At 45.7% G+C, this 25,366-nt stretch overlaps 1 protein-coding gene across 1 annotated transcript in view; it reads right to left on the bottom strand.

Annotated features, from left to right (window-relative positions):
- The window catches only part of TTC28 (tetratricopeptide repeat domain 28), a 526,655-nt gene that overhangs the window by 83,533 nt on the left and 417,756 nt on the right, over positions 1 to 25,366 (bottom strand). The window contains exons 6-11 of the mRNA XM_069497389.1: positions 13,393 to 14,734; positions 11,639 to 12,162; positions 7,817 to 7,926; positions 6,120 to 6,249; positions 3,779 to 3,997; positions 1,670 to 1,835 (exon numbers count right to left, since the gene is read on the bottom strand). Coding sequence (XP_069353490.1) covers positions 1,670 to 1,835; positions 3,779 to 3,997; positions 6,120 to 6,249; positions 7,817 to 7,926; positions 11,639 to 12,162; positions 13,393 to 14,734 — 2,491 coding nt within the window. The remainder of the gene's footprint in view (positions 1 to 1,669; positions 1,836 to 3,778; positions 3,998 to 6,119; positions 6,250 to 7,816; positions 7,927 to 11,638; positions 12,163 to 13,392; positions 14,735 to 25,366) is intronic.

The raw sequence follows: 25,366 nt of genomic DNA, 5'->3' as shown, positions 1-25,366 counted from the left end.
CCCAAGGAGGAGGAGAGCTAGGAAGAGTAATTCAAAGGGTAGTCCCCTTCCTTCTTATGGTGAATTTTAATCTAGATACCTGAAAACTAGGAGTAGCTAGGAGTCCCCAAGCCAAGATTCTCTCTCCTGTTGACAGTGTCAGAAATGAACATTGCCAGAGTCTGCCCTGCTTACTGTCTCCTATTTGTGTTTCTACTGCTGGCCAACCATCCCCTCTAACTCTTGCTTTGGATATGCAACACCCTTGGTCAGGCCGCCGTCTAATCACACTGGCCTAAGTGTCTTCATGTCGGCTGAAGCAACTTTGTATACCTCTGGCCTAACCTACTTTATGGTCATTTATAATTTAAATCTCAAAGTGCAGCCTTGCTTCCGAGTTCTTGGGGGTTACCATACTGTCAACCCCCTACAACTGCCAAACTCTCGTCTGTCATTCTGTTCTGACAGTGACACTCCGGGCCCCACAGCAGTCATAGGAGAAATGAGACAAGCGTGTGCACGTGGCTAAAGCCTGTTCATATGCCATAAAAACAGAAGCTAGAATGACATTCTTACATGTTTTGGCCATTTTCTGAAAATATGATATTAATTTTGATAATTAAAAACAGAAAAAGTACTGGCCCAGAGGTCTGGGTGAGATCTAGATTGTTTCGATTCTGGCTCTGACACTAACTTGGCTGTCAGCAAGTCCTATTTCGGTGCTGGCTTTTGTCAAATAAAGGGGTTGGACCAGATGACCACTACAGCCCTTTCGATCTTGATATTATCTGATAGTTGTTTTTCACCTAAGAACTTCCCCCCGACTTCATAAGCACCCCAAAGATCGGTCCAGCCGCTGGTAATGACCACCATAGACTAAGAAGTCTGGGTGAAGCCTCTCTAAAGAAATCACAGAGACACCTCAGGATCTTCATAATTACAAATGAAATCATTCAGGAGACAGGCAGATGTTCTCGGGACCCGACAGATTCCCTGACACACAGAGCCTCTGGACACTTGTTAATCATTGGCTGGAAAACTGTGATGCCTGGGAAATCTAGTTACAAGCCAGCTCTCAAGAACCCTCTTCTTTTGATTTTCCCCAGAAGGAGAGTGTCTGAGGAAATTATTTTCCACATGTAAAACAGTCAGTCATTATGATAAAATCTTTCCATAAGCTTACACCTTTTACAACCTTTGCACAAAGCAGCTCTCTTCTCTAGTCTTCATATTTGGGAGTTCGACTCCTTTCACCTCAGTCCCGCAACACACAGATCTGTGCACATGTCCTGTCACTGGTGCTAAATTATTCACTCAAATAGGTGTCAGCTATAGTACAAACTCATTGTAACGTTTATAACCAAAAATAATCCCAGTTTTAATTAGCTGGCATGTTAAATTCAAAGTCAGGCTTGTGCTTGAACAGTTTACAAACCCTGCCTAGAGAATGGGCATCTCTGATGAGGCCCATCTCAGTTTGAAGGAAAATTACCAAAAAGAATAAAAGCAGACCCCTCCGGGGCTTGCGCTCCAGAGACACATATTTGTTTCTGCTGCAGCAACTGGGAGGAGACTGAGCACAAAAGTGTGAATTCCAAAAGATCTCTTCCATTAGTACAGATACGATGTTTGCCAAAACATAACCCTGAAATTTACCTGCAAATGGGCTTGAGAACATTTCACCACCTACCTTGAGTAGTACGACTCCACCCCCAGGGCCTCCCGGACGCTGGCGATGTACTGCTCCAGAGCCGAGCTGGTTGCTATCGGAAGGGCCGTGCTGCCGCTGGCCTGGAAGTCACCGGAGTTTTCCACTGTATTATCACCCAGGTAGTGTTCGTGAAACTTCAGAATTCCTGAAGCAAGACAGGCACGGCCGACATTAAACACGATTGGCGTGGAAGGAGGGAGAAGTCAAAAGCAGGGGACAAGGAACGCTGATGCTATGTGACTTCTTTAACAAGCATGCCATCCTGCAAACCATGTGAAGAAATCCTGAAATCCAAGGTCTCAAGAGGGCTTTCTCTATTTTAGTCAGTGCCCTTTTTATAGCTTTTACCATCAGGTTTGGTGCTTGAAACCAGAAAATTCAAACTACGGCTTTTGCTTTTGATGGTATTTTCAGAAGCTCTTGGAATTATGACTACTTCATATGTACTCCAAAACAGATGCTTCTTAGAAGCACTAACTAGGGAAAGTCTCCTTTTAGGACTAGCGCATGGTATGCCAAGGTGCATTTTCTGCAGAAACTGAAATCCTGAACAAAAACAGCATTGGCCAAATGGAAACTGTGTTATAAAACACCTTTCATTTCACAAAAGCAAATCATAATAAACATGTGGTATAAAGGCCAGATAAAAACATCTTAAACCATTTTTAAGTAAGACAAAATGGTCAATGGTCATTAATAGATTAAAGGAGCAAAAAATGATGGCTATGTGAAACTGAGGCAAGCCACAGTGGTTTTCTGGCAATAAATAGGACATCCTCTCAAATGGTAATGAGGTGTGTCAGCTCTGGGAAATGCTGGTCCTCTCTGATTGGATTAGAGCCCCCAGTGGAAGCTTCAGAGCCTCATTAAGAGCAAAAAGGAACGGAAAAAGAAACAATAGGAGCCTCATTATACATGGCTCATTATTACAGGGCTTTGGATATACCACCTGTTAAATCGTGTCCCCCAAATGTAACAACCACAGAGAGAAAGAGCTTGATACCTCCCTGTCATCAACCTCGTCCTCATGAGTATTAGTGCCACTCTGGGAGCTGGGATATACAAGGATTCCACTGTGGCCAATGTTCATTCACCAAGTTACCAGGAAAATCACAACTTAAAACCTTGAGCATAAAAACGGTCAGAGGTAAGGACGTTCTTTGTGGAAGGCCCACAAAGAACATGGAATTAAAGGGAAAGACTCTAAAAAATAATGCTGAGGCATAGAATGTATAGGCACAAATGCTCAGAACCCAAAAAGCATCTGGGAGCTGTCATCTGGCCATCATTTTTTTTTTTTTAAATCAAAGGGATAGAAACATAATGAAGAAAACCTTGTCAATTCTCCCTGGCACTTAAAGTTTTTGAAATTAGCTTACAGAAATTCAAGAAGCCCATTCTTCAAGATTCCCAATTATAAGATCCACTTCCCCAGTCAATAAACTCTAATTGGATCTGGTATGTCTCCAACATGGTAAAGCCATCAGCATTTTATTATGCAAAAAATATGGCCCTAACAGCTAATTAGTGTTTCTGTATTTAGTGAAACTGTTACAGCCTGAACATTTAATGCTGATTTAATCAAAGGGGATTTTTTTTTTACTTCTGAAATAGATTTACAACAGAACTGGTTAAAAATGAGTTTTGTTAAACTCAGAAAATTCAGCACAAGACTTATTCATATTCTGTGATAGAGCTGCTGTTATCATTTTAGTATCTTTAACTTTATCATGACAAAGGGTCACAATTATTAAACACAGATATAGATAGAAAAAGATCGGACTTGCAGTCATCACTTTATTAGCTAATGAACAGCAGCTGCCGACAAATAGGGATGCCAGAGGAATGAATCCTCCTGCTCTTAGTCTGCCTCGATAAATATTTGCACGTTCAACAGCAGGGGAATGAGAAAGCTGGGCTGTCTTATTAATTGAATGCTCAACCACGGACTATTCACCACAGCTGAGTTTTGCTAAAACCTGACATCGGCTCCTCAGCCTGATCTGGGATAATGTACCTTCTGCACCTCATTATCCCTTCCCAGTTCTAGCGTTTTCATCGTCCTGCTCCTACAGCAAGAGATCTTACCTGCCCCAGGAGCCAGCAGCCAGCTGTACAGGTAGCCTGCGGCCAGGGAATAGTACAGCACCAGTCCCCTCTGGCCATTGACCATCTCCAAGATCTGATCCACAGTGATTGGGGAGTAGGGGTCGGAGTCCTGTTGTCCTGTTTGTCGTTCCACCAGAAGATCAGCAAAGGCCCTTGTCCGTCCTCTTTCGGCCACGGCCAGGGCTTCATCATGATGGCCTAGGAGACAAAAGGACAGGCCGAGGGGTCCGCAGTGAGTGTGTTTACTCCGAAAGGGCCATCAGATCCCGGGCAGAAACCTCACTGCCTCTGCTCTCCAATATGTGACAGAATCTCAGTCACACTGCTCTAAATTCAACTCCCTGCCTCAGATGGCAGGTGCAGTGTCCACTATGATAAAACCCCACGTTTTTAGACTCAGTGTGACTAATTCTACGCTACCCTAAGCCATCGGACCTTCCCCTGTCTTGCACCCAGCGAAAAAGAGCCGATGTAGTTCAGGGCACTCGTCCTCAGCCTTGCACGTTCTCTGCTTCACCGCCTAACTTGCCCCCTGACCTGGCTTCTGACACAGCGTGCCCTAGTCACGTGGTTCTCTGGACCTCACGCTTTGTACTCCGCCCGTCCTCTCACTTCCCTGCTCAGCTTCGACTCTGACTGGGCCCTGGCAGATGGGATCTAGAAGACATGTCTCCCGGCCGTCTCTCCTCGGTGCAGCCCCATCTCCCCACTCCCCCCAAATCACACCTCCATCTCTTTACCCAGGGAGGTCCCTCTCCTGGGTGTGCCCTTTCCCCTGTCTCTGACCTTGTCTCAAAAGAGGGACTGTCATAGCTGCCCTGGCCTGCTCAAAGGGCTATTGTAAAGACTAAAAGCGGCACTACCTGTAAAGATGCCTGGTAGGTTATTTAAAGCACCACATGAGTATCAGGTGGCGTTATTACTGTTGGAGCTGATACCTCATTCCATTCTGGGCTCCCACATGCTTCCCTTCCTTATCCCCAGGGGCAAAGGGTTTAAGCCTCTGAGGTCTCTATTCCTTTAAAATTGCTTCTCTCTTTCAAGCTTTTCCTCAGTTTTTCAACCCAATTTCTAGCCCCACTTCCTCAAAGAAACTTGTCTATAATTTAGTTTAAAAGCTAATTGCACCAATATTAAAGCACAAAAATCGTAAAGCAACATACTTCCAAGTGAGGACTGTTTACAAGTACTGAAGGAATGCAATGCAGAGGTTCTACTTGTGTCGTACATATAAATATGAAAAAGTTGCTAGAACGAGGGTCCAAAGAGAGCAGGCAGAAGTAGGAGAGCAGATGCTGCGGCCCTGATAGCGCTTCAAGGATGCCTTGCTTCCTGCGGTTCTGGTACCAGTAGAAAGTGGAGATTGCTACGTGCATATGCAAATGTCTTCTTTTACTCTATTAAGTTATTAACTGGAACAGCAGGGACAATTTCTGTGCACATTGGAAAATCGGCCTCAAAGTGCTAGACAGACTTAACTGTGATTATAATAGATAAATTGTAATCCCAGGCAATGAGCACATTTAATAGAAACGTTTTTCAAGAGGAAATTTGAGTATTCCTACACATACAGCAAAGGACAGGCTATTGAAAAGACCTCAACATCCAACTTCAAAGACTTTGTTAGTTCCAACGAATACCTCCCAGGAAGAGGCAGATGACAGGGGAGCTGGAAGGGGCTGGCTGTGACAGTTAATGTCCAGGTGAAGGGAGATACACGCTGCTCCATTGTGATGGGCACACAGGCTTGGGAAAATTATCACTGACTGTCACGGCCTAGGAGCAGACCGAGATGGCAAAAACATTCATTAGACAGCGACACTGAAAGATGTGTGGCTGAGGAAATAGGGAAGAGACCAAGTGTCTCTTCAGGTACTTCCCTTTAGGTGCTTGAACCAGGTGTTAGTGGTGAGAGGGAACCTAGGGGGAAGTCACCTGGTTCAGTCCCTGTCTTGGGGACACCTTCTCTGGCTCCTGGGCCTGCCAGCCAAGCAACTCCGTTTCCGCAGCGTCTGAGTTTACTCTATCCTAGTGCCCAGCACACTGTCCTGGACTCAGTGACTTATGTTGGTTGACGGGTTAACAGCTTCTTGAGGTCAGCAGCCAGGCCTCCTTGACTACAAATCCCCAGGGCTGGCACTCAGTACACAGCAGGGGCTCTGCCCATCCTTGTTGAATAAATGCGTGGATGTTCATTGGCTGGTTGTAGTTGCGGCTTCCTATTCTGTTGTGACAACGAATTACATTTTGTCACAGTGGTCACTAACCACCTTGGACGTACGGGCAGCACATGCACACACACGACCCCGGGTGCTCTCACCTAGGCTGACAAGCACGCGCTGCAAGGCCTGGTAGGACGACGTCTGCAGGTCGAAGAGGGACAGTTTGTAGTCCGTGCTCAGCTGCGCCTCGTGTCGGATCGTTTCAAACAAGGCCGACGCCCGGTAGAGCTGCAAGTAGGCAGGAAGAACGTCACCCATTCCCCAGAAAAGACAGCTTTGGCTCAGATCTTGGTGCACAGTCTAAACATTTTTTAAAGGTTTGAAAGAGTGAATCTTTATTTCCAGATAGGTCCGTGTGGACCTGAAAAGGCATCAGATCATACCCGGTAAATTATAATTTATGTGATTAATTTTGGACATATAAAGGGGATCTAAAAGACAGGGGTTATAAACTTATGGTCTGAAGGATATAAAACAAATCAGGTATTAATCCAACTAAGTGCTGATTTTTATTAAAACAAACAATAAGCCTCTCCTCTTGTCATTAGGCAACCATAGTTCCCACCTGCCCGCCCCGCACTGTGGAAGGACAGGAGTGGGCACAGGTGTGGCAAAGGCATGCTGGGAACGACCAGGCTGAGTAGAAGGGAGCGCCACACTGCCGGGGGTGGGGGTGGGGGTGGGGGTGGGGGTGGGGGTGGGGGTGGGGGTGGGGGTGGGGGGGACAGCGTTTTGAGGGGGTTCGGTGCTGTAAAGCCGAATCGAGCACTGTCCCTACCGCAGTGCCCCAGGGTCAGCTCCGCAAGGAGCCACGCCTGCTCGCACGGACACAGCAGGGACCAGACGACGGACATTCCTAACAGAGTCACTGTACTGTTGCTCTAATGGGCTTCTCCGGCAGTGAGGCTACGAGACTTTTCTGACTCTGATAGTTTATATGCTGGAAACTCAGTATCAAACTTTAAATTTATCCAAACTTAAAAAAACCCCAGAATTCTAAGACTAAGAGATTTAGACCAGGAGAGAGGTAAGAGGGAGGGATGAGTTCCTAACTGCCACTAATTTGCTGTGTGACTTTTGGCAGGACTCGGAGCCTCGGTTTCTTCCTTCCTGCAAAGGGGATAGTTACTCTACCTCACGGGGTCATTTCGAGGAATAAATTCAGGGAGTGAAAGTACTCTGAAAATTGAAAATTCGCTATATCATACAAGTTTTAATTCTTACAACCAGGAAAGCAGAGACTTGATTCTGTAAATTGCCTTTAATAGTTTTAAGAGTACAATAAAATGCCCTAACGTTCTGGGATGCTATGGCACGAATTCAGTCACATCACGTCCTCATCTCCTGTGAGCACTCTGGACAGGAGCCTTGGCTTCCTCGTCCTTGTCCCCTCTTTGCCTAGCACAGGGTCCCCCACAGCACTCGTTCGCTGGCTATCGGGACGAGCGTGCGATCTCAGACACAGCCATCTCCCTACCCCTCCCACCTCACAGAGGAAGCCCAGGGCTCTAGGGATCCTCCTCATCTCCAGAGCCCGCATAACAATGGACCTCTCTTCAACTATCTGTACATATGCAGAAACACAGACTTATCACTGGACAGTGAGAGAGAGAGAGAGAAAGAGTATCTATTGATGTATCTAGAATCCTACAGACATTACATCAATAATTATGAATTAACTCAAGGACAGAGGTCAGCACCTCTGGCGAATGTCACCACTACCAGGACGGTGACCCCAAGGTCTTCCATGCTTCCGCAAACACAACCCACTCGCGTCAGGGCTTTTCCTGCTCACCTGGTGCTGGGCCTCCTCCAGGTTTCCGCTGGCCCAAAGGGAGAGGCCAAGACCGTGGCGGATCTTGGCCTCATCTTCTCTTCGGCCCAGTTGCTCAGCTAACCTTAAACCTGAAAGCAGATAGAAAAATTTAAGGAAACACAGAAGACGGATAATTCCACTCTCCCAAGGAGTCCTGGAGGCTAATTTTGCTTCAGGTGTATGTAAAGAATGTGAACAACACAAGCGGATAAAGTTCAGGACAAGAGCTGAATCAGCCAGGGCAGAATAAGCATTCCCTTCAAACTCTGTGTGGGGAGCGACGTTTCCAGGACACTCCAAGATGCCCCAGCGAGAGCTTAGGCGAAGGCTGTCAGCAGGGGACAGGTTTGCAGGGCAGGCAGAAACACTGGAACAAATGAAACCTAACCTGGCCGCCCTCCCAGATGTGAAATCCTTAGCTTTGCAAATGAAAACTTCTGGCTGATAAATGTGTCTGTTTCTTTAGCTGAGAAAGCTCTTCCTGACAGTTAAATGCAGAAGCCAAGATAATACTTTTTCCTATGCCACGTGCACAGCATCCAATCAGTGTTGACGGGAGACACCTACAATGTTCTCCTGGAAGCAGGATATGTGCACGCCCTGACCGTGTCTTCTGTCACCGATGCTACTGACATATTTCATGTCCAATTTGTTTTTCCTTTAAGTCTGAGACTTTGATGCACCTCAGTGGGGTTGCAAAACAAGTGCTATTAGAAGTCAAAAGCCTTAAGGGGGGCTGTCCTTATTTTGAGAGCCTTCAGATAGACACCTGCAGTTTGGGTCACTTACCCACAGCGAGCTTCTGGGTTTCAGGACACCAGCAACCTCCAGGGTTTTGTGAGAGCCAACTCTGAGGGCCGTCATTTACGGTATTGGTCACTGGGCAGTGCTCAGAATCGCTTTGCCCGCATTATCCTGCTCTCTGCACACAGACGCTACCCTCTGCAGAGACAGCATGCAGGAGCCCACAGTACAAACGCACACACAAAGGAAGGAATTCCTTCCTCTGATCTAATTCAGGGTGGATGGGAGCCTGCCTCTAATCACGCTGGGACTGTGCAATTTCAGCCTTTTGAAAAGGAACTGAGTCGGTTGAGAAAAGTGATACTCAGGTTCAAGCTCATAATATTAACATTTCAAGATGCGCATAATTCAGAAAACTTAGAAACACTATTTTAAGTTTAAATCATGTCATTGGGTAACAAAAATAATATCTGCAAATAGTTCACTTTTTTTTTTTTAAGAGATGGAATCTCACTATGTTGCCCAGGCTGATCTTAAACTCCTGGCCTCAAGTGATCCTCCCGCCTCAGCCTCCAGAGTAGCTGATACTACAGGCACACACCACTGTGCCTGGCAATAATTCACATTTTTAAACATTTCACAGAATAGGATAACACACGAAAGAAGATGGTTTTTGGGAGAAAACCAGGAGGATACTGGTTATTTTAACCTTCAACAAGCTAACCACATTAATCTTCAATATACATGTCCCTGCTAGGTCAAGGTCAATGAGTCAGAAGTAAAATTCATTGAGGCAACCCCCCCTGGAAGGCACGTTCTGTGAGCGCAGGGATTTTGCTTTGTCCGTGCTGTCTCCCCAGCACGTAGGACCTCGCTGGGTTCGGTAATGAAGCATTATGAGCCCACTGGACAGACGTGGTGTCTGTCTTCTACTGCTCCTGCCTCTTAGGAATCTGAGCCACTCATCCACCTCTCCTGGAGCCCAGTTAGCCAGGGACTGGTTATATAAACCCCGTAATCACTAAGTTGCTCCAGGCTCCCTTTCTTCATTTGCAAAAAGAGAAAAAGCTGGATGAGACCAGTAGTTTTAACCAGAGGTGTCCATGCAAATCATCTGGAGAGCTTGTTCACAAGACTCAGACCGGGGCCCACCGGTGAGATGCTATTGCACTGGGGCAGGGCAATGCCATCTGCAGCCCCTTCCCCTCGGAAAGCCAGGAGAGCGAGCACTGGGGTGGTTTCCAGCTGAACTAGTCATTGCAAGAGGCTGCAGACCCAACTCAGAGCGCTCAGCAAGCACCTTCCAGGTGTCCTGCACCTGTACCGGCTCAGAGATCGTGAAGAGAGGCATCTGGTGTGGCCCAGGAGGGACGACACTGGTTGCCACTCTCCAGTGGACACATGCATGAAACAGACACTATGGAGTTGCTACAAATAGGAGTTTTAGATCTCTGCAAGACTTAAAAATTACAAGAAACAATAAAAATTAACTTGAGTGTTTTCCATACATATAGACTTATGTTACAATGTCTCAGGTAAACCAGCTGTTTCATGGAAACAGTATTTCAGGAAGTACAAAAGAACAGGGCTGAAAAGTTGTCAGACACTGGGCCTGAAATTAACAGTTTTCACAAACTCAACTGAGAATCATTCCTAGTCTGTTGGAATTTTACCACAGTCAAGGTTCAGGAAATCAAAAGCCAACATTCCCATTTAACACACCAAGGCAGAGCCCCGCCTGGACAGAGTGGGGGCAAATGAGGTCTAGGAAGCGGCTTCCAGCCTCTCAGTAACCTCTCAGCCTGCCAGCAGCACAACCCCTGGGCCGCGCAAAGGAGAGCGCAGCAGACCACCAACCCCTTGCCCGTTGCCCTCTCTCCAGGCTTCCCCGCTGGGGCTCAGGAGAACAGGGGAGACGATCGCCACCCCTGCCTGGCTCTTGTGAGGTCAGAAACAACTCCAGACAGGGTGAACTTCCTGGGTCAGAACACCCAGGCCGAGCCTTCCTCCTTAACTAACTGACCACACAGTCAGGACCAAGTCAGTGTACTTCTCTGAGCCCCCGATGACTTAGCTACAAAAACGATATGAATAAAAAGATACGCCTCTCAAAGTTATTGTGAGAATTAAGTCAGATTAAATAAACTGTATATGCAAAGCCCCTTGGAAACTATTTATATAAATCAGAGTTTTTGCTTAAAATCAGCAACTCTTTCCTTTTACCAGTGAGCTGACCGCATACCTGCCCCTTTTCCTTTCTAGGGTAGGAGGATCTGTGTGCCTGTGTGAGAGGCCGGGCTTCTAGAGCAGAAAGCCCCATCCGGTGTCAAGACCTGGAGGGTAAACACACCGCTGCGGGACTTGTGCTCTGGGAGGAAGGAACAGTCCAAGGACCAGCCGTGCTCAGGAAACTGCATGGCACCTGATGGCCGGGTTCCAGCTTCCAGGCCTGCCTGGAACAAGCCCCTACGGTGGCACCAGCCCAAGCACCGTAGGTAATAAACACTGGGAAGGAAGCCTGGTTTTCTGCTTGCGTGACCTTCAGACTGATGCTTCTGGATCAGACCAGCTGCCACGTCAGAACTGACTTCTACATAGTGTTGACAGTTTAGATATTTTCTAGAGGGACAACACAACTTGGAGCAGATGGGCATTTTCTTCAGATGCAGACCCTTGGAATTTTAGAGGAGGAAATCTTATGTGATTCGTGTTCTATAAGAATATACTGTTCACCCCATACGGGGATTTGAAAACCAAGGCGGGTATTAGCTCCTTAGGCAGCTGGTGAGCAGCAGATGCCGTCACAGGGAGAGTAAGACAATCTGGGTGCAGAGGGAAAGGGTAAGGTGTTCTGGACAATGAAACATCTTAGTACTATCATGGGACACCAGGTGAGGGACACTGTGGTTCTGGAGTTGAACTGACAACGTGGTCTGAGACCCTCACTGCATGCAGAGGTGGCCACTAATACCATGCACGCTTCCCCCTGAGTCTCGCGTTCTGACTCTGTACGGAGCTCAAGCAGATCAAGAGACCACAGTGGGCCTTTTCACCTACCTTCCTGTAAGTACATGACTGCCTGGGAATAGTTCTGCAAGGCATGATGTGTCCTTCCGAGGCTACTATACGACACCGTCTTGGCCACCAGGTCGTTCATCTGTGCAGCAATGCTCAAGTGCTGTTCTTGGTAGACCACGGCCCTCTCGAAGGTGCCCAGGGATTCATAAGTCAGGCCCAGGTTCCCATAGGCTCGGCCCTGGCATGTGGGGTTGTTGGTTTCCTCTGCTATCTGCAGATCAAGCTGGTGGTACTGCAGGGCTGTGTCGTACTCCCCCATCTGCTGGTAAACGCCCCCCAGGCCACAGGCCGCGTCACTCTCCAGGGCTCGGTCCTTCATCTCTCTAGCAATGTTCAGCTGGCGTTCGAGGCAGGAAATGGCTTGTTCGTAATTCCCTAATTGGCTGTGCAGACTTCCCAGCTCTCCATAGGCCTGGGCTTTATTGAAGGCCTCCCCGAGCTCATGGGCAACCACGAGCCTCTTTTCAAAGCACACAAGGGCTTGCTGCAAGCTCCCCATTGCCCTGTGGGGATGTAGACACAAAAGCAATGATATTATTTTGTGCAGGTGCAGACATGCTAAAGCCCCTGAGAAAATGAAAAGCATTTGTCACTGTCACTTACTATAGAAGCTCTTAACTCCTCTTCTAGCTAAAATCTATCATGTGCCCTTAGAGTGAGATGCAGAGGAATTTCATAATCTGGAAAGCAATTCAAAAGTCATCCCTTAGTGACCTTCCCAAGAGCTTGAGATTCAATGGGATATACACCCCAGAGGAAACATAAAATATATTAATAGGCACAATGATAGCAAGTGAACTGTTTGGTTCTTTGGGCCTCCCAATTTCCACTACTGCTTAGACTATGTTTTTGAAATCACTTTACAGTGGCTATAAATCTTTCACCCTGAGCTTCTCAGAGCACTCTGTGGGTGAAGATTTAGTTTGACCCTTGCCCTTCCTCCACTCCAGGAGCCTTAATCCCCTGCCTCTCTGGTGGGGGCCATATATTCTGCAGACACAGACACCTTCTTGGGTTCCCCATATCCAGGAGAAAAGTATCAGCTTGGCTAAGTGTGTCTTTTTGTGCTGCTAGGAGATGACATGATAAGAGTGGGAGGAACATGGATTTTGGCAGCCGATCAAACCAGTTGTGCAGGGCACAGGAATTCCTTTCCCTGAGCCTTAGTTTCTGGTGATAACAAATCCCACATCCCATAGTAGATGCAAAATTGCTTTAACTATTCTGTAAGACACCTACGCAAGGTGCCTAGGCATGATGCATGATACCTAGTACGTGTTTATGCACTCCCCCTATTATCAGGTGGCTTTTCCTAAAAGCAACACAATGAGGTCCAAGTAATTGGTGGGTACAGATATTGTATTAATAAACACATTCATATAATGTGGGAGGCTTTCAGAAAAGATCAGTTAAGGTGATTTATTTACCTTTCCCATCCCTATTGTCTTTTATCCTGCTAATTATAATGCTGTCAAGCAGGCACTGCATTTGGAGTGACAGAGCCCTAGGTTTGACTCTCAACTGTCCCTTGTAAGCTGTGTAATCTTAGCTATTAACCCAACCTCTCAGGGCTTTAGTTTCTTCTTCCATAACATAAGGGTAACAATATCACCTGCTTAACTCAAAGAACTGTTAGAATTAATAAACTGCCATGCAGACATGAAGTTGCCATTATTGTCACAACCGCTCTTTTTGCAGAACTATCAACCACATTTGTCCCCTGTCATTTTTACCTGTGTCCATTTCCTAGACCCCGGTAAGCCTTGGCTTGGTCTTGCATGCGATTTAGACTCTGGGCAACAGACAAATACTGTTCATAGTATTTGATAGCTTCCTCATAGTCACCCAGGGCTTCGTAGCAATCCCCCAGGTTGCCATAGGCCCGGCCCCTGTCAAGCACAGACTCATTTCCGCTTAGCTGCTGCAGCATGGCCAACTGCTGCTCGAAGTAGCCAATGGCTTCTTCCATCACGTTCATGTTCATCTTTGTGATGCCCATGTTGCCATAGACCTGGGCCTCTAGACTCGGATCCTTCAGCTTCTGCCCTAGATCCAGCTGCTCTTCATAACACTTGAATGCCATGGTGTATTTCCCAAGGGCCATGTAGACAGCAGCCAGGTGCCCATGAGCTCTGCACTCCCCTGGCAAGTCGCTCAGCTCCTGATAGACCTCCAGCTCCTGCGTGTGATAACCCAGGGCCTTGTCATACTTCTGGATCATTCGGTATGCAGTGCCCAGGGCTGCATACGCACTGGCCTCTAGTCTTCTGTCCTTTACCTGATGAGCTAAGCCCAGCTGCTGCTCGTAGAATTTTATTGCACCATTTACATCTTTTTTACAGATGAATATATCGCCCAGGTTCCCTAGGGCTCGAAATTTAGCCTGGGAATTATTCAGGGACTGGGCTAGGGACAGTAGGTACTTTTGACACTCTTCAGCTTTACTGAAATTCAACAGAGCCTTGAATGCCAGGCCCAAGTTGCAATAGGCTTTTGCTTGGCTCAATTTGTCATGAAGGTCTTTGGCCAGTGCCAGATCCTGCTCGTAGTACTTTACCGCCTCCTGGTAATTTCCAAGGCAGTAATGGGCATAGCCAAGATTGTGGCAGACCTTCCCTTCTCCTTCCATGTCTTGAAGGTCGGGAGCAAGCCGGAGGTACTGTTCGTAATAGGGGGCGGCCTGGACGTACTCTCCCCGAGAGCAGTGGAAGTTGCCCAGGTTGCTGAGGGCCCGAGCTTCGCTCTGGATGTCTCGCAGCTCCCGGGCGATGTTCAGGTGGTTCTGATAGTGCTGCAGGGCCCGGTCGTGGGCACCCAGGGCCTGGTAGGCCACAGCGAGGTTCCCATGTGTGGAGGCCTGTGAGGCACGGTCGTTCACTTCCATGGAGATCTGCAGCTCCTGCCGGTGGTACTTGACTGCCTGGTCGTACATGCCCAGAGCGTTGTAGGCGTTGCCCATATTCCCGTAGGCGCGGCCCTGGGCAGCATAATCACTCAGCTCCTGGGCGATGCACAGGTGGGTCTTGTGGAGTTTCAGTGCAGTGTCATAATCGCCTTTCATCTGGTGTATAATTCCTGAGAAGGAAAGAAGAAGAGGGGACTAACTGATTAGCGACTTTGAAAAAAATGTAATTTGCAACTCAATTTATAGTAAAGTGCAATCCGGATGAATTAAAGAATTTAAAATAACAGAAGGTAGAATTAAATATTTATCATCCCTCCAGAGGGAGGATAGCTTTCTAAGCTTTGAAGCAAAAGAAAAAAACATTGACAGATTTGATTACAAAAATAAGAAATTTTGTACTACAAATACAGATCTAAAATTAAAAGGCAAACCCCACACTGGAAAATATATGAAATATGAAAAAGATCAATAGGTATTGTGTGTAAAGATTTCACTCAGTTTGATTTAAAAAAAAAAAATCAAGATCCCAATTTACTAAAATAGGCAAAGAACTGTAAGCGCCATCAGACAACTCACATGCAAAGAAACACAAAGAGTAACCACAGGGGAAAATGCTAATTTTCTTTAATAATCAATGAAATGCAAAATAAGACCCTGAAGTACCATTTTACGTATACCAAATTAGCAAAAAGAAAATTTAAACACAACCCCTATACTGATGAGGTTGCCCTGAAATCGCTAAACACATCAACAGCTGGGGACATGACCAGGAACCTTTGTACAAGCATCATGGCAAGACCCACAAAAAACGATCCTACTCCGACCCAGCAATCTCACTCAAAGGAAAGTATCCCAAAGAAATCATTCGACAAACATAAAAGCTTGCATAACAATACGTATGACAATCTTCGCTGCAGCATTATGGAAAATCAGAAACATCTTAATGCCAACCACTGGGGGACTGTGTAAGTACGTTTTGGTACATCAACTCAATTGAGGATTATGTAGTCATTAAAAAGATAATTATGAAGTCTATGCAGAAAATTGGGAAAAATATTCTTATAATCATGTTAACTGAAAAAAGCAGGAAACAATGCTGCATGCTCCCTGTGACAACTAGAAAATAAATATTTGCATATGGACAAGACCTTGAGGGGATTATGCAAGACTAAAAATAGTTGCCTTATTAGCTGATGGGATTTCAGTGATTTTTGTTCTAAAATTTCTTGTAATTCTGCTATACTGCTTTTACAATCAACAATAATAGTGCTTCAAACAACTCTCATCAACTAATGCTGTAGCTGCTAAGCTAAGCTGCTGTTTTAACAAGCAGTTCAAAATGAGATGTATAAATATCATAACTATAAAGTTGTTCCAAACGAAAGATATAATGGTAACTTAGGAAGTGGCTTTAAGGAGAGCCTGGTTCATCCCAGTTGGGGCTGGCGTGGGGGCCACCACTAGAAAAGGTGGAGAGAACCAAGCATGCAAGCAATTTTCTCTTTGCCCTTGGTCTTGAACATACTTTTCCATGCATCAATATGTGAGTTTTGCAGAGGTGACTAAAATCTGCAGAAGCACAAAAACACCAAGATGGGATCTGGTTAAAATGCCTGAACTGAAAACAGAGGCATTGAGACAGAAAGCTGTCAAAACCCAGCCTCCACAATCTGCTGACCTCTATGACACCCTTCATTCATTCATTCATTCATTCTCTCACCCAGCAAACAACTGAATATTTATTGTACATTAGAACTCGTGGTGGGCAGTAGGGGGAGAGAGAGAAATGAAGACAGGAGTCTGTGACCTCAGAGAGCATACAAGGTCAAAAGGGAGACAGTCGAGAAATGGATAATTGTCAGTACACGTGATCCATGCTGAAGTCAGAGTGGGGGTGGGGACGTGCAGAGTGACCCTGCCGGGCCACTGTGCTGGTCCCGACTCCCTCCTCTGCCTGCCGTGGAGATGTGACCTGGGACCCGGCCATCTCTCTGACATTAACTGGACTTGAGGTATTGGGTAAATCATTTAGCCTTTCTGAGCCTTATGTAGGTTCATCTATAAAATGAAGAAAATAATAATCATGATACCAACCTTATGGGGTGGTAGTGAGGATCAAATGAAATAATATATGGGCAAGTACATTGTAAACTGCAGAGTGAAATTCAATTAGTTACTGAAATCATTATGTGCTTCCAGGAAAGGGAATTCTTAAGGTGGCAGAGGTTAAATAAACTATGATAATTCTTCTGAATATTTTTTAATGAGTAAAATACTTCATAATTTAAAAATAAATAAATCCTTTAGGATTTAAAACTAAATAAATACAATGGAATAAACATGATGACATTCAAAATCATGAAGTAGAAGTTTATATATTGACATGGGAAGAAATTTGTAATATCTTAAGGGGATATATGGGCACAAAACAATACATTTTATAAAAAATTTAATAGCATGTGTGTATATACATTTAAATACACACCTATAGCAAAAAGTTTATTTAAATGTTTAAAGTTTATTTAAATGTCTTTGGGTGGTGGAATTGCAGTGTTTTTTTCTTTTTCCTTGTCTGTATTTTAAATATTTTTTCTATGATGAACACATAATCTGTGGTTTTAAAAAAATTATTTTTGGACTGTTCCAATAAGACAAGTAACATTCCTGGGTATTGGGGTTTGGTCACCCTCCTGGATTAGCATCACTAGCATCCTAGCTGGAAGGATCAGAGCTTTTCCGAACCTGTTTCCAGGTTAGAAAATCTAAGCTTTTCAAGAGGAAATAATACCTTAGCATCACCCAGAACCCTTTTAATGATAAAAAATTATTAGTGACAGAAACATTTCAGTTCTAAAGACCTGCATTTAACATGCATTCCTAAACCAGTTTTACCTAAAGAGAAACTTTTACATTTCAAATGTCCAGGTCTTTTTAGAAGAAGTTAATCATTTACTCCCTCTTTCCTCAGCTTCATCATTTCTAAAATGGGGGACAAAATATCTGCCCAGCCACGAGTCCACCGTTATCAACAGAGCCAGAGCTGGGGAGGCCAGCTGGAGTGCGTGCATCTCCCTCGGAGCAAGTTTTCCCACAATGATGCCTTTGCAATGATTCTTTTCCCCCCACAGCTTTTGGATTTTATTGCAATAATTTTTTAAGCCAATGTCATCACTTGGTTACTAAAATGCTAACAGGAAGCAAGCAGTGAGAGACCTTCAGAGAAGGCGATCAGAGTAAGCTTGGTTTTCATGCACGGTCCATCGCCACCAAAGGCGATCTCCTTGCTAGCCCCCGACCCTCCTACAGGGTGGGACTGTACCCCGGTCCATAGGAACCTGGCTAGCATCAGGAAGGTACAGCATAAGAGAAAAGGCACAGGACTCTAAGTCACAAGTCCTGTTTTACAAACTGAGTGTCTTTGAGAGAGTCACTTAACGTTTCTGAGCCTTTGTTTTCGTGTTTTGTTTTTTTTTTAAACTGAAAATATTTTGGCATTTTTTGTTTTTTCTTACTAATAAGGTCAGGTTATAATCATCTCAAAGAAGTGGTGTAAGAAGCAGAATCCTATGTCTCAAGATGCTTTTTAAGCTGTGACATGGTGTCTAAGCATGGTATGACCAGCATTGAGAGTGTGAGAAAGTCAAGGAATTCTATTTCTCTCACTCTCCGGGCCTTTGGAGTCTGGGCTAGTTAATAGGAAGCAGTTGGGATGATAATGGCTACCCAGGGTTCGATGATTTGTGAAAGACGCTGCCTGCTGCTCATGGCAAAGTGATCTGATCTGCGGCCAGCTTCTCCACGCACTCTCCTGTCCCCCTCCCTGCCTCCTCATCTTACATTTCCAAGGGCCCGTAAAGAAGCAGAGGAAGATTCTCAAAACAAAGACTTCCACACACAGAGGAGGGTAAGGGGAAACGGATGTGGCCGAGCCGGGGATTCTTCATCTTCCCTGTGGCTCCGCCGGGCTCGGCCGCTGCCAGCCTGGGGAAGTGTGAACGGAACATGACACGCTCTTGGCAGCCGCCGTCTTTGTTGAGGCAACATGAAAGCAGCCCCGAGAGCTGCCAGCGGAGGGAATGCGCACGCTGAGGACATGATCTGCAGACCCTCCCTCCCTTTCGAGGCCACAGCTTGATCTTCCAGGGCCGTCATTCAGATGAAGACTTACAGAGGGCCTGGCAGCGGGGGCGTGCTGGGTGACAGCGTGCTGCGGGGAGGGGAATTAAATGAAGATTACTGGGGCAGGAGATCCTCGCAAAGCTGAGCTCTCACAAGGGCGCGTGGAGGAAGGACACGTGGCTGTGAATTCACACATCACCACCGCAGGCCTCCACCCGTGGGTCAGGAACGGTCACCGCCATGGGAACAATCAGACCTATTTCAAAGGGCTGTTAGTGGCAGCTGGCATTAGTGCCCGGGACGTAGTAAGTGCTCAATACATTTTGCTTTTATTATTAGCCATAACCAGCAAACACCTAGGGAGGTGTGAACAGAAAAATATTAGAACTAGAACGTTTAGCATCTTAGCAGTGAATTCTGGCTGCCTTTTCTCTAGTGAGTTCTCTGAAAGTCAGGCCACAGTGCACTTCCACAAGCAATGGAAGCATTCTTCACATTTACTGAAGACGCAGTTATGATTATTGATAGTGCGCAACCCAAATGGGGCTTCGAGAGCTGATCTGGTCTTTCCCTCTGCTTTTGAACAGACTGAGTTCTGCTCCAGCCTCGCCAAATCGCTAGATGTTCTCAGAGGAAACACAGGATCTGGGAACTAGAAAGGCCCTCTCACATCACAAAGACATGGTATGAAAAACTTAACAGCATTTATCAATATGCCTTGTAAACTATAACATGGTGTCTAAGCACGGTGTGCCCAGCGTTTAGAGAGTGTGAGCAAGGCCTAGTGGGAGGCAGTGAGTTAGTGGCAGAGCTGAGGCAAAGACTCACAGACGCCTGCACTCTTAGTGGTATCGGTCCCTCTGCTTTCAGGATAAGCTGGAGATAGGAAGTAACTGTTATTAGTCTCGCTAGGTGTGACATGGGACCTATGCTTTGTAAAGTTCTCATCAGCTAGAAAAGCACATGGAAGCATTTACAGATGAAACAACATGGTGTCTATGATTTGCTTTAAAAATACTCCAGTGAGGTGTGTGTGTGTGTGTGTGTGTGTCCACACATGTGTTTATGAAAATAAATGAAACAAGACTAGCATAATTTTGATAACTAGCTTACAAGTAGGTGGGAGTTCATTAATACTATTCTCTCCACCTGCGTGCATCTGTAAACATTCCCATAACAGAAAGCTAAATAAAAAAGATATGCAGGGAAGTTTTCACTGCATATTCTTCTGTAGCTCTCTTGGATCAGGAAACTCTTCCTTGTAGCTAAGTCCTGACGTGGATATTTAAGTCCCGTTTTCTGCCTCTGGGACCTCAGTAGGGAAAGAAATCAGACGGTCACCAGCCTCTGCAGCTACACCAGCCTCCATAGCCTTCTACAGGCTGGGAGGAAGTGTGCAGAGTGAAAACTACACAGTACTCTGTCCCATTGTTTTGATTTTGTACCTTTCTTTTCAAATAATGTTAAAGGATAGGGTGATATTTTGTCTGTCAAAGAGGCAGGGTGGGAGGGGATGACAAAAACACCCGAGAAAACCTGCTTCACAGGAAGAGCGCTGCACGGTGCCAACTGCTCCCCACCCTCCTCCGCTGGTGGAAGTGCCCCAGGTTCTCCGGCGAACCCATGATTCTGCCCCTGCCATCTTTGGAGTCCCTGAAGCCTCTCCCTCCCAAGTTTTCATATTTGATTCTTCTACACTGTATTTAAAATATCTCAAATCTGGGGATGACGAGGAGGGGACAGACCTGGATAGTAAACAGACGTCTGGGATGGAAGGCGTGACAGCAAAGTGCTGTGTAAGAAGTGCAGCCAGTCAGACACCTTACCTAACACATTGGCAGGTGACTATGCACCTGGAGACAAATCTCCATTATTTTTGCCAGTGGAAGACAGCGAAGCTACAGATATTTTTTAATGCAGGTAATTCCAAAATAACATATCATTTGACTTCGGCTATAAGTGTCTTTCTGATAGGTAAACTTTTCTTGAGAAACTCTCTCTGCCTGACTTTCTTTTACTCCATGACCCCTTTCATGCCTCAAAACAATCCTGCCAGGTTGATATTGTGGTCTCAGAGACCCAAAAGGTTGAAGAGCTCACTCAGGCCTACACAGCTCTGGGTGGCAGGGTCGGTACTGGAACCCAGGTCTTTCTGTCCCGGGAGTCCCTGTGCCTCCACCCACTCCCCTCCGCTGGAGTGACCTCTTGTGCAAGGGAGACACAACTCTGTGCCCGTTTCCTCTTTATTAACGTCAGTACACTGCTGTGGCCAACCAGGCTATCGGCAGCTGTATAGGGACAGATGGATGGCCTGGCTGAATTTGCGTCTGGAGGGCTGAGAAGTACACACTAGAGACCAGAAAATCCTGAGAGACTCAGGAATGCAGTGGGAGGAAGCAGACATCTGTGTGGGCGTCACCTCTGGAGAACCCTTGGGCCATCACACATCTACTCTGCCGTCCTTTAACTTAATTACATCTGTCTCCTTTTTCTACTAAAGCCACCAGGCTCTGCCTGTTCCTCCGAAGGATAAGTGAAGTTATGAGCCTGTTATCTTCCTTTGCTTCAACTGCACTTTAGGATGTCTTCTGTGACATTGAGAGTTCAGTGGCACTTCTGTCCCAGATCCCAGTTGCCCTTCCCTGCTGTCTCAACTCGAGGAGCCTGCTGGAGCAAAGTCGAGGTGAAACCCCTGCACGCCACCCTCCCTTCCACAAGCACAGTCTGCTGGAAACCACCTGTCTTTTTAAACAAACCCAGAGGAGATAGAATGTAGTCATTTTGTAGAGACTACATTTTATAGTCTAAATGTATTATTTACTTATAATACATTTATTTCTCCAAACGTAGAGAAACGGGTCCCAATTGCTTAACCCTGCCCCTCCAGGCCCGTTCTTCTGTAGTCCTGGAACGAATGGGCAGTGGCAAGAGGGCAGCCTGGAGCCCACGGGAGCCCACAAATATTCCACTGCCTTCATACGTAGCCCCACTTCCTACTTCCCTGGGATAGTTAAAGACCACGACTGCAGGTAAGTAGCTCAGAAATTCCCTGGGCCCGTGCAGCTGTAAATCCTGAGGCGGTGGGAAGATTAATTGTGCCATGAAGCAGAGGAAGTAATAATTAAACCTATTAAAAAGGAGGTGGCTGGAGAGGGGTGCTCTGGTGATGGATGACGAGGTAGGAAGTGCTAGGCACAGTCATCCCTAACGGCTCTGGCCGGGCCACTGCGAGAGACTTGGTGGGAAGCCCAGAGCGGAGTGAAAAATATGCTGGGCCTGCCTGGCCAAGACCCGCCATTAGTCACTGTTTGGAAAAGGCAAAGCGTGCCTGGTTTTCATTCCGGATCACAAGAAGAGGTGGGAGGCAGCCTCATAAGTTAGCAATGCAGAGAATGTTACAAGGAGTTAGTTTCAATGGGAAACAAACATTTCTTTTGTTTCAAGAATCGCTGAAATGCTGAGATAGCGGCTTCTGCTCCTCCCTTGAGCCGAGCCCCTGAAACCTGGACCAGTCCCACCTCCTGGAGCACCCTCTGAGGGTCCCTCTGGCCTACGAAGCGTATACCAATTAAAGTGGCATCTATGGGCTTTCTCGATCCAGCTCCAAGCCAGCCACCCCTGCCCAGTGCTACACCAGCCACGAAGCAGCCCACATACCGTATCTTCCACTCAATCCTGCCCTACCTTTTCTGCCTGGGAGCGACTTTCTTATCCTGTTCACTGGGCTTGGATTTCCTTTCCTTCCTGTCTGCAGTGGACTTTACTAATGTTCCCTACTCTCTGGTTCTCTTCTATGTCCAGCTCTGGATTTCCCGACTCATGAGAAGGCGGGCACAGCCAGGTGATCTCCTCTGCCCAGTGCAATGTGAATAGAAGTGACATGTTGCTTCCAGGCAGAAGTGTGTAAGAGCTGGAGTGCAGTATTCCATGCTCCCCCCCGCCCCCCCTCCCCCAGGCCTCATCAACCGCGGAAGCGTGTGATGGGGCAGCTACGGGAAGACAGAGCCAGGGCAGGCCTGGATTAGGGAGCGGCCCCTGAGGGTCGCATGAACCTGTGGTAGGCTTTGTGTGAATAGAATACTTCATTGTTTTAGGCCACTAAGATTTGCAGGCTGTTACTGTACTAGAATGTGGCATCATCCAATATCAACCCTCCAAGCCCTTGTCACAGCCTGCAATTTCAAACAGTGCCCTAACAAAGTCTGTGTGACAGGAGAGATACCTAGTAACAGAAGCTTCCTGAGGTGCCGTTGTGTCTTTGGATGCTCTGAATTCTAGCCCTGGATCTAGTGAGACCATTAAAATCTATAAACTTGAACCAAATTGCTTTGGACTCACACGGAATAGGCTTCAGTGAATTAAGGGTTATAATTATGCCCTCAGATTAGCTGATTTGTTTTTAATTAAAGTTTGGTATTAGAAAAAGCACACTGATTATTATAATCTTTGCTATGAAAATTTTATTGATACCATATATTTTTATCACCATAATCCCTTATATAAAGAAACCTCTTGAGAAATTTCTTTTAGGATTCAGCTTCCTTTCCCCCAAGGAATGCTGTGTTCCCATCTTCTGGGTAGTGCAAATAACGTACAGTCGTGCTCCACATAACCAAGTTCTGGTCAGCAGCCCACATATACAATGGTGGTCCCATATGATTATAATACCATGTTTTCACTCTACCTTTTCCCTGTTTAGATACACAAATACTTACCATTGTGTTACAAGTGCCTACAGCATTAGTACAATAACATGATGTACAGGGTTGTAGCTTAGAAGCAGTAGGCTCTACTATATGGCCTAGGTGTATAGTAGGCTGTATCATCTAGGTTTGTGGAAGTACTCTATGCTGTTTTACATGATGAGAAATCATCTCATGATGCATTTCTCAGAATATATCCCCATCGTTAAATGATGCATGAATGTATTTCTCTCTTTGCTTCAGCCACCAGGAAGCTCTAAGTCAAATATGAGACTCTGCTGTAATAACTATGTTAGCCCTATGTGCTGAATGTTTGGGCTCTTGGATCTTGATTTTCTATTTTGATTGTATCATCATTTGATATAAGCTAAATAAAATCATTTGTGGAATGAAACAACTTATAAATAAGCAAGCAATCAAAAACTCTTTATAGCTGTGGCATGCTCAGCTGACTTTGCCTTGGTAATCTGCCTACCCCCCTTGGCCTGCCATTTCTCAACCTTGCAGCCTAAGCACTGCAATTTGTTTTGTGGGCCCTGTTCTACCGGCTTTAATAATCCAGAAGCGCTATTTAACAGTTACTTGGAGATAGTGCTTTATGATAGAAAAGCTCTGTGACCAGAATCAGAAGATCCCTATTCCTGGCCCCATCACTTCACTTTCACGTGCTCTTAAGAAAGTTACTACTTCTCCTGGCCTCAGGTTTCCATCTGTCTCAGAAGGCTATTAGGAAGATCAAACGAAACAGTGAATGCCATGGTGTGATGCTCCATTTTCTAGGGTATTGGTATCATTCCAAATAGCTTCAATTATCATAGTCCTTAATATTATCAATAAAATAAAAAATCTGCCACTCCCTCTAGCATTATTTTGCTGGAGTATAATTCACTGTAAGTCTTAGATGTCATGATATTTCCTAAGTATCAAAGGGAACTTGAGACCAGATCATCTCATCTAGGGCGAGCGCAAAATTAAGGACTCTGAGAGTATTACAGCCAAGCTCTGCATGTTATGTGACATTGGAACCTATTTCCTTAAGTGTATTAGTGTGTGCATGTAGAAGAGGAGGTCATTTGGAAATGAGCAGTGGGGGCAAATTTTTGATTGTCAAAATATCTGGGTGATAGGCCAGGCATGATGGCTCACGCCTATAATCCCAGCACTTTGGGAGGCCAAGGTGGGAGGATCACTTGAGGCCAGGAGTTTGAGACCAGCCTGGGCAACATAGCGAGATCCCGCCTCTACAAAAATTTTTTTTTTAAATTAGCCGGGTGTTGTAGTACATGCCTGTAGTCCCAGATACTCAGGAGGCTGAGGTGGGAGGACTGCTTGAGACTAGGAGTTCAATGCTGTAGTAAGCTACGATCATACCACTGCACTCCAGCCTGGGCAACAGAGCAAGACTCTGTCTCAAAAAAAAAAAAAAAAAAAAAATCTGGGGGACCACACTGGCAGGCTGTGGGTGGGGCCAGCGATAGTAAACAGCCTGCACAACGTGGGAAAGTCCTACACAATGAAGAACCATCATACCCCAAATGCCAATAGCACCAAGTTGAGAAATACTGGATGCTTTGATGTAATTTTATATTCTGGCACTACTATTTAATAATCTGAAAAAACAACTTCATTTCTGTACTGTCATCCAGTTGAAGTTGTTAAAACAAATCATCAAAGCTAATTAATTGGAAAGCCTTTTGGCTGGTATCCAATAATTTAAGCAAAAGACTGAGAAACTGGAAACCTTACTTTTAAAATCTGGCTTACTGACTGATCCTCCTCACCAGTTTCTTACCATTAAGAAGATAAATTAAAAGATACCTATCTATGGGCTTCCTCCACAATTTCATGATGATTATTAGTAAGAGTAAGGGAAAACCCTTCCTAATAATAAAAACCAGTAGTAGCAATAATAATAATAATGTCAATAATGTACAAAATTTTCCTTTGGTGATCTCATTCAATAACATGACACCAAGAACC

This window comes from Eulemur rufifrons, chromosome 21 (assembly GCF_041146395.1).
Source record: "Eulemur rufifrons isolate Redbay chromosome 21, OSU_ERuf_1, whole genome shotgun sequence".
Classification (NCBI taxonomy): Eukaryota; Metazoa; Chordata; class Mammalia; order Primates; family Lemuridae; genus Eulemur; species Eulemur rufifrons.
The sequence above is the reverse complement of the archived record's forward strand: the minus strand, read 5'-3'. Positions and strand labels throughout refer to the sequence as shown.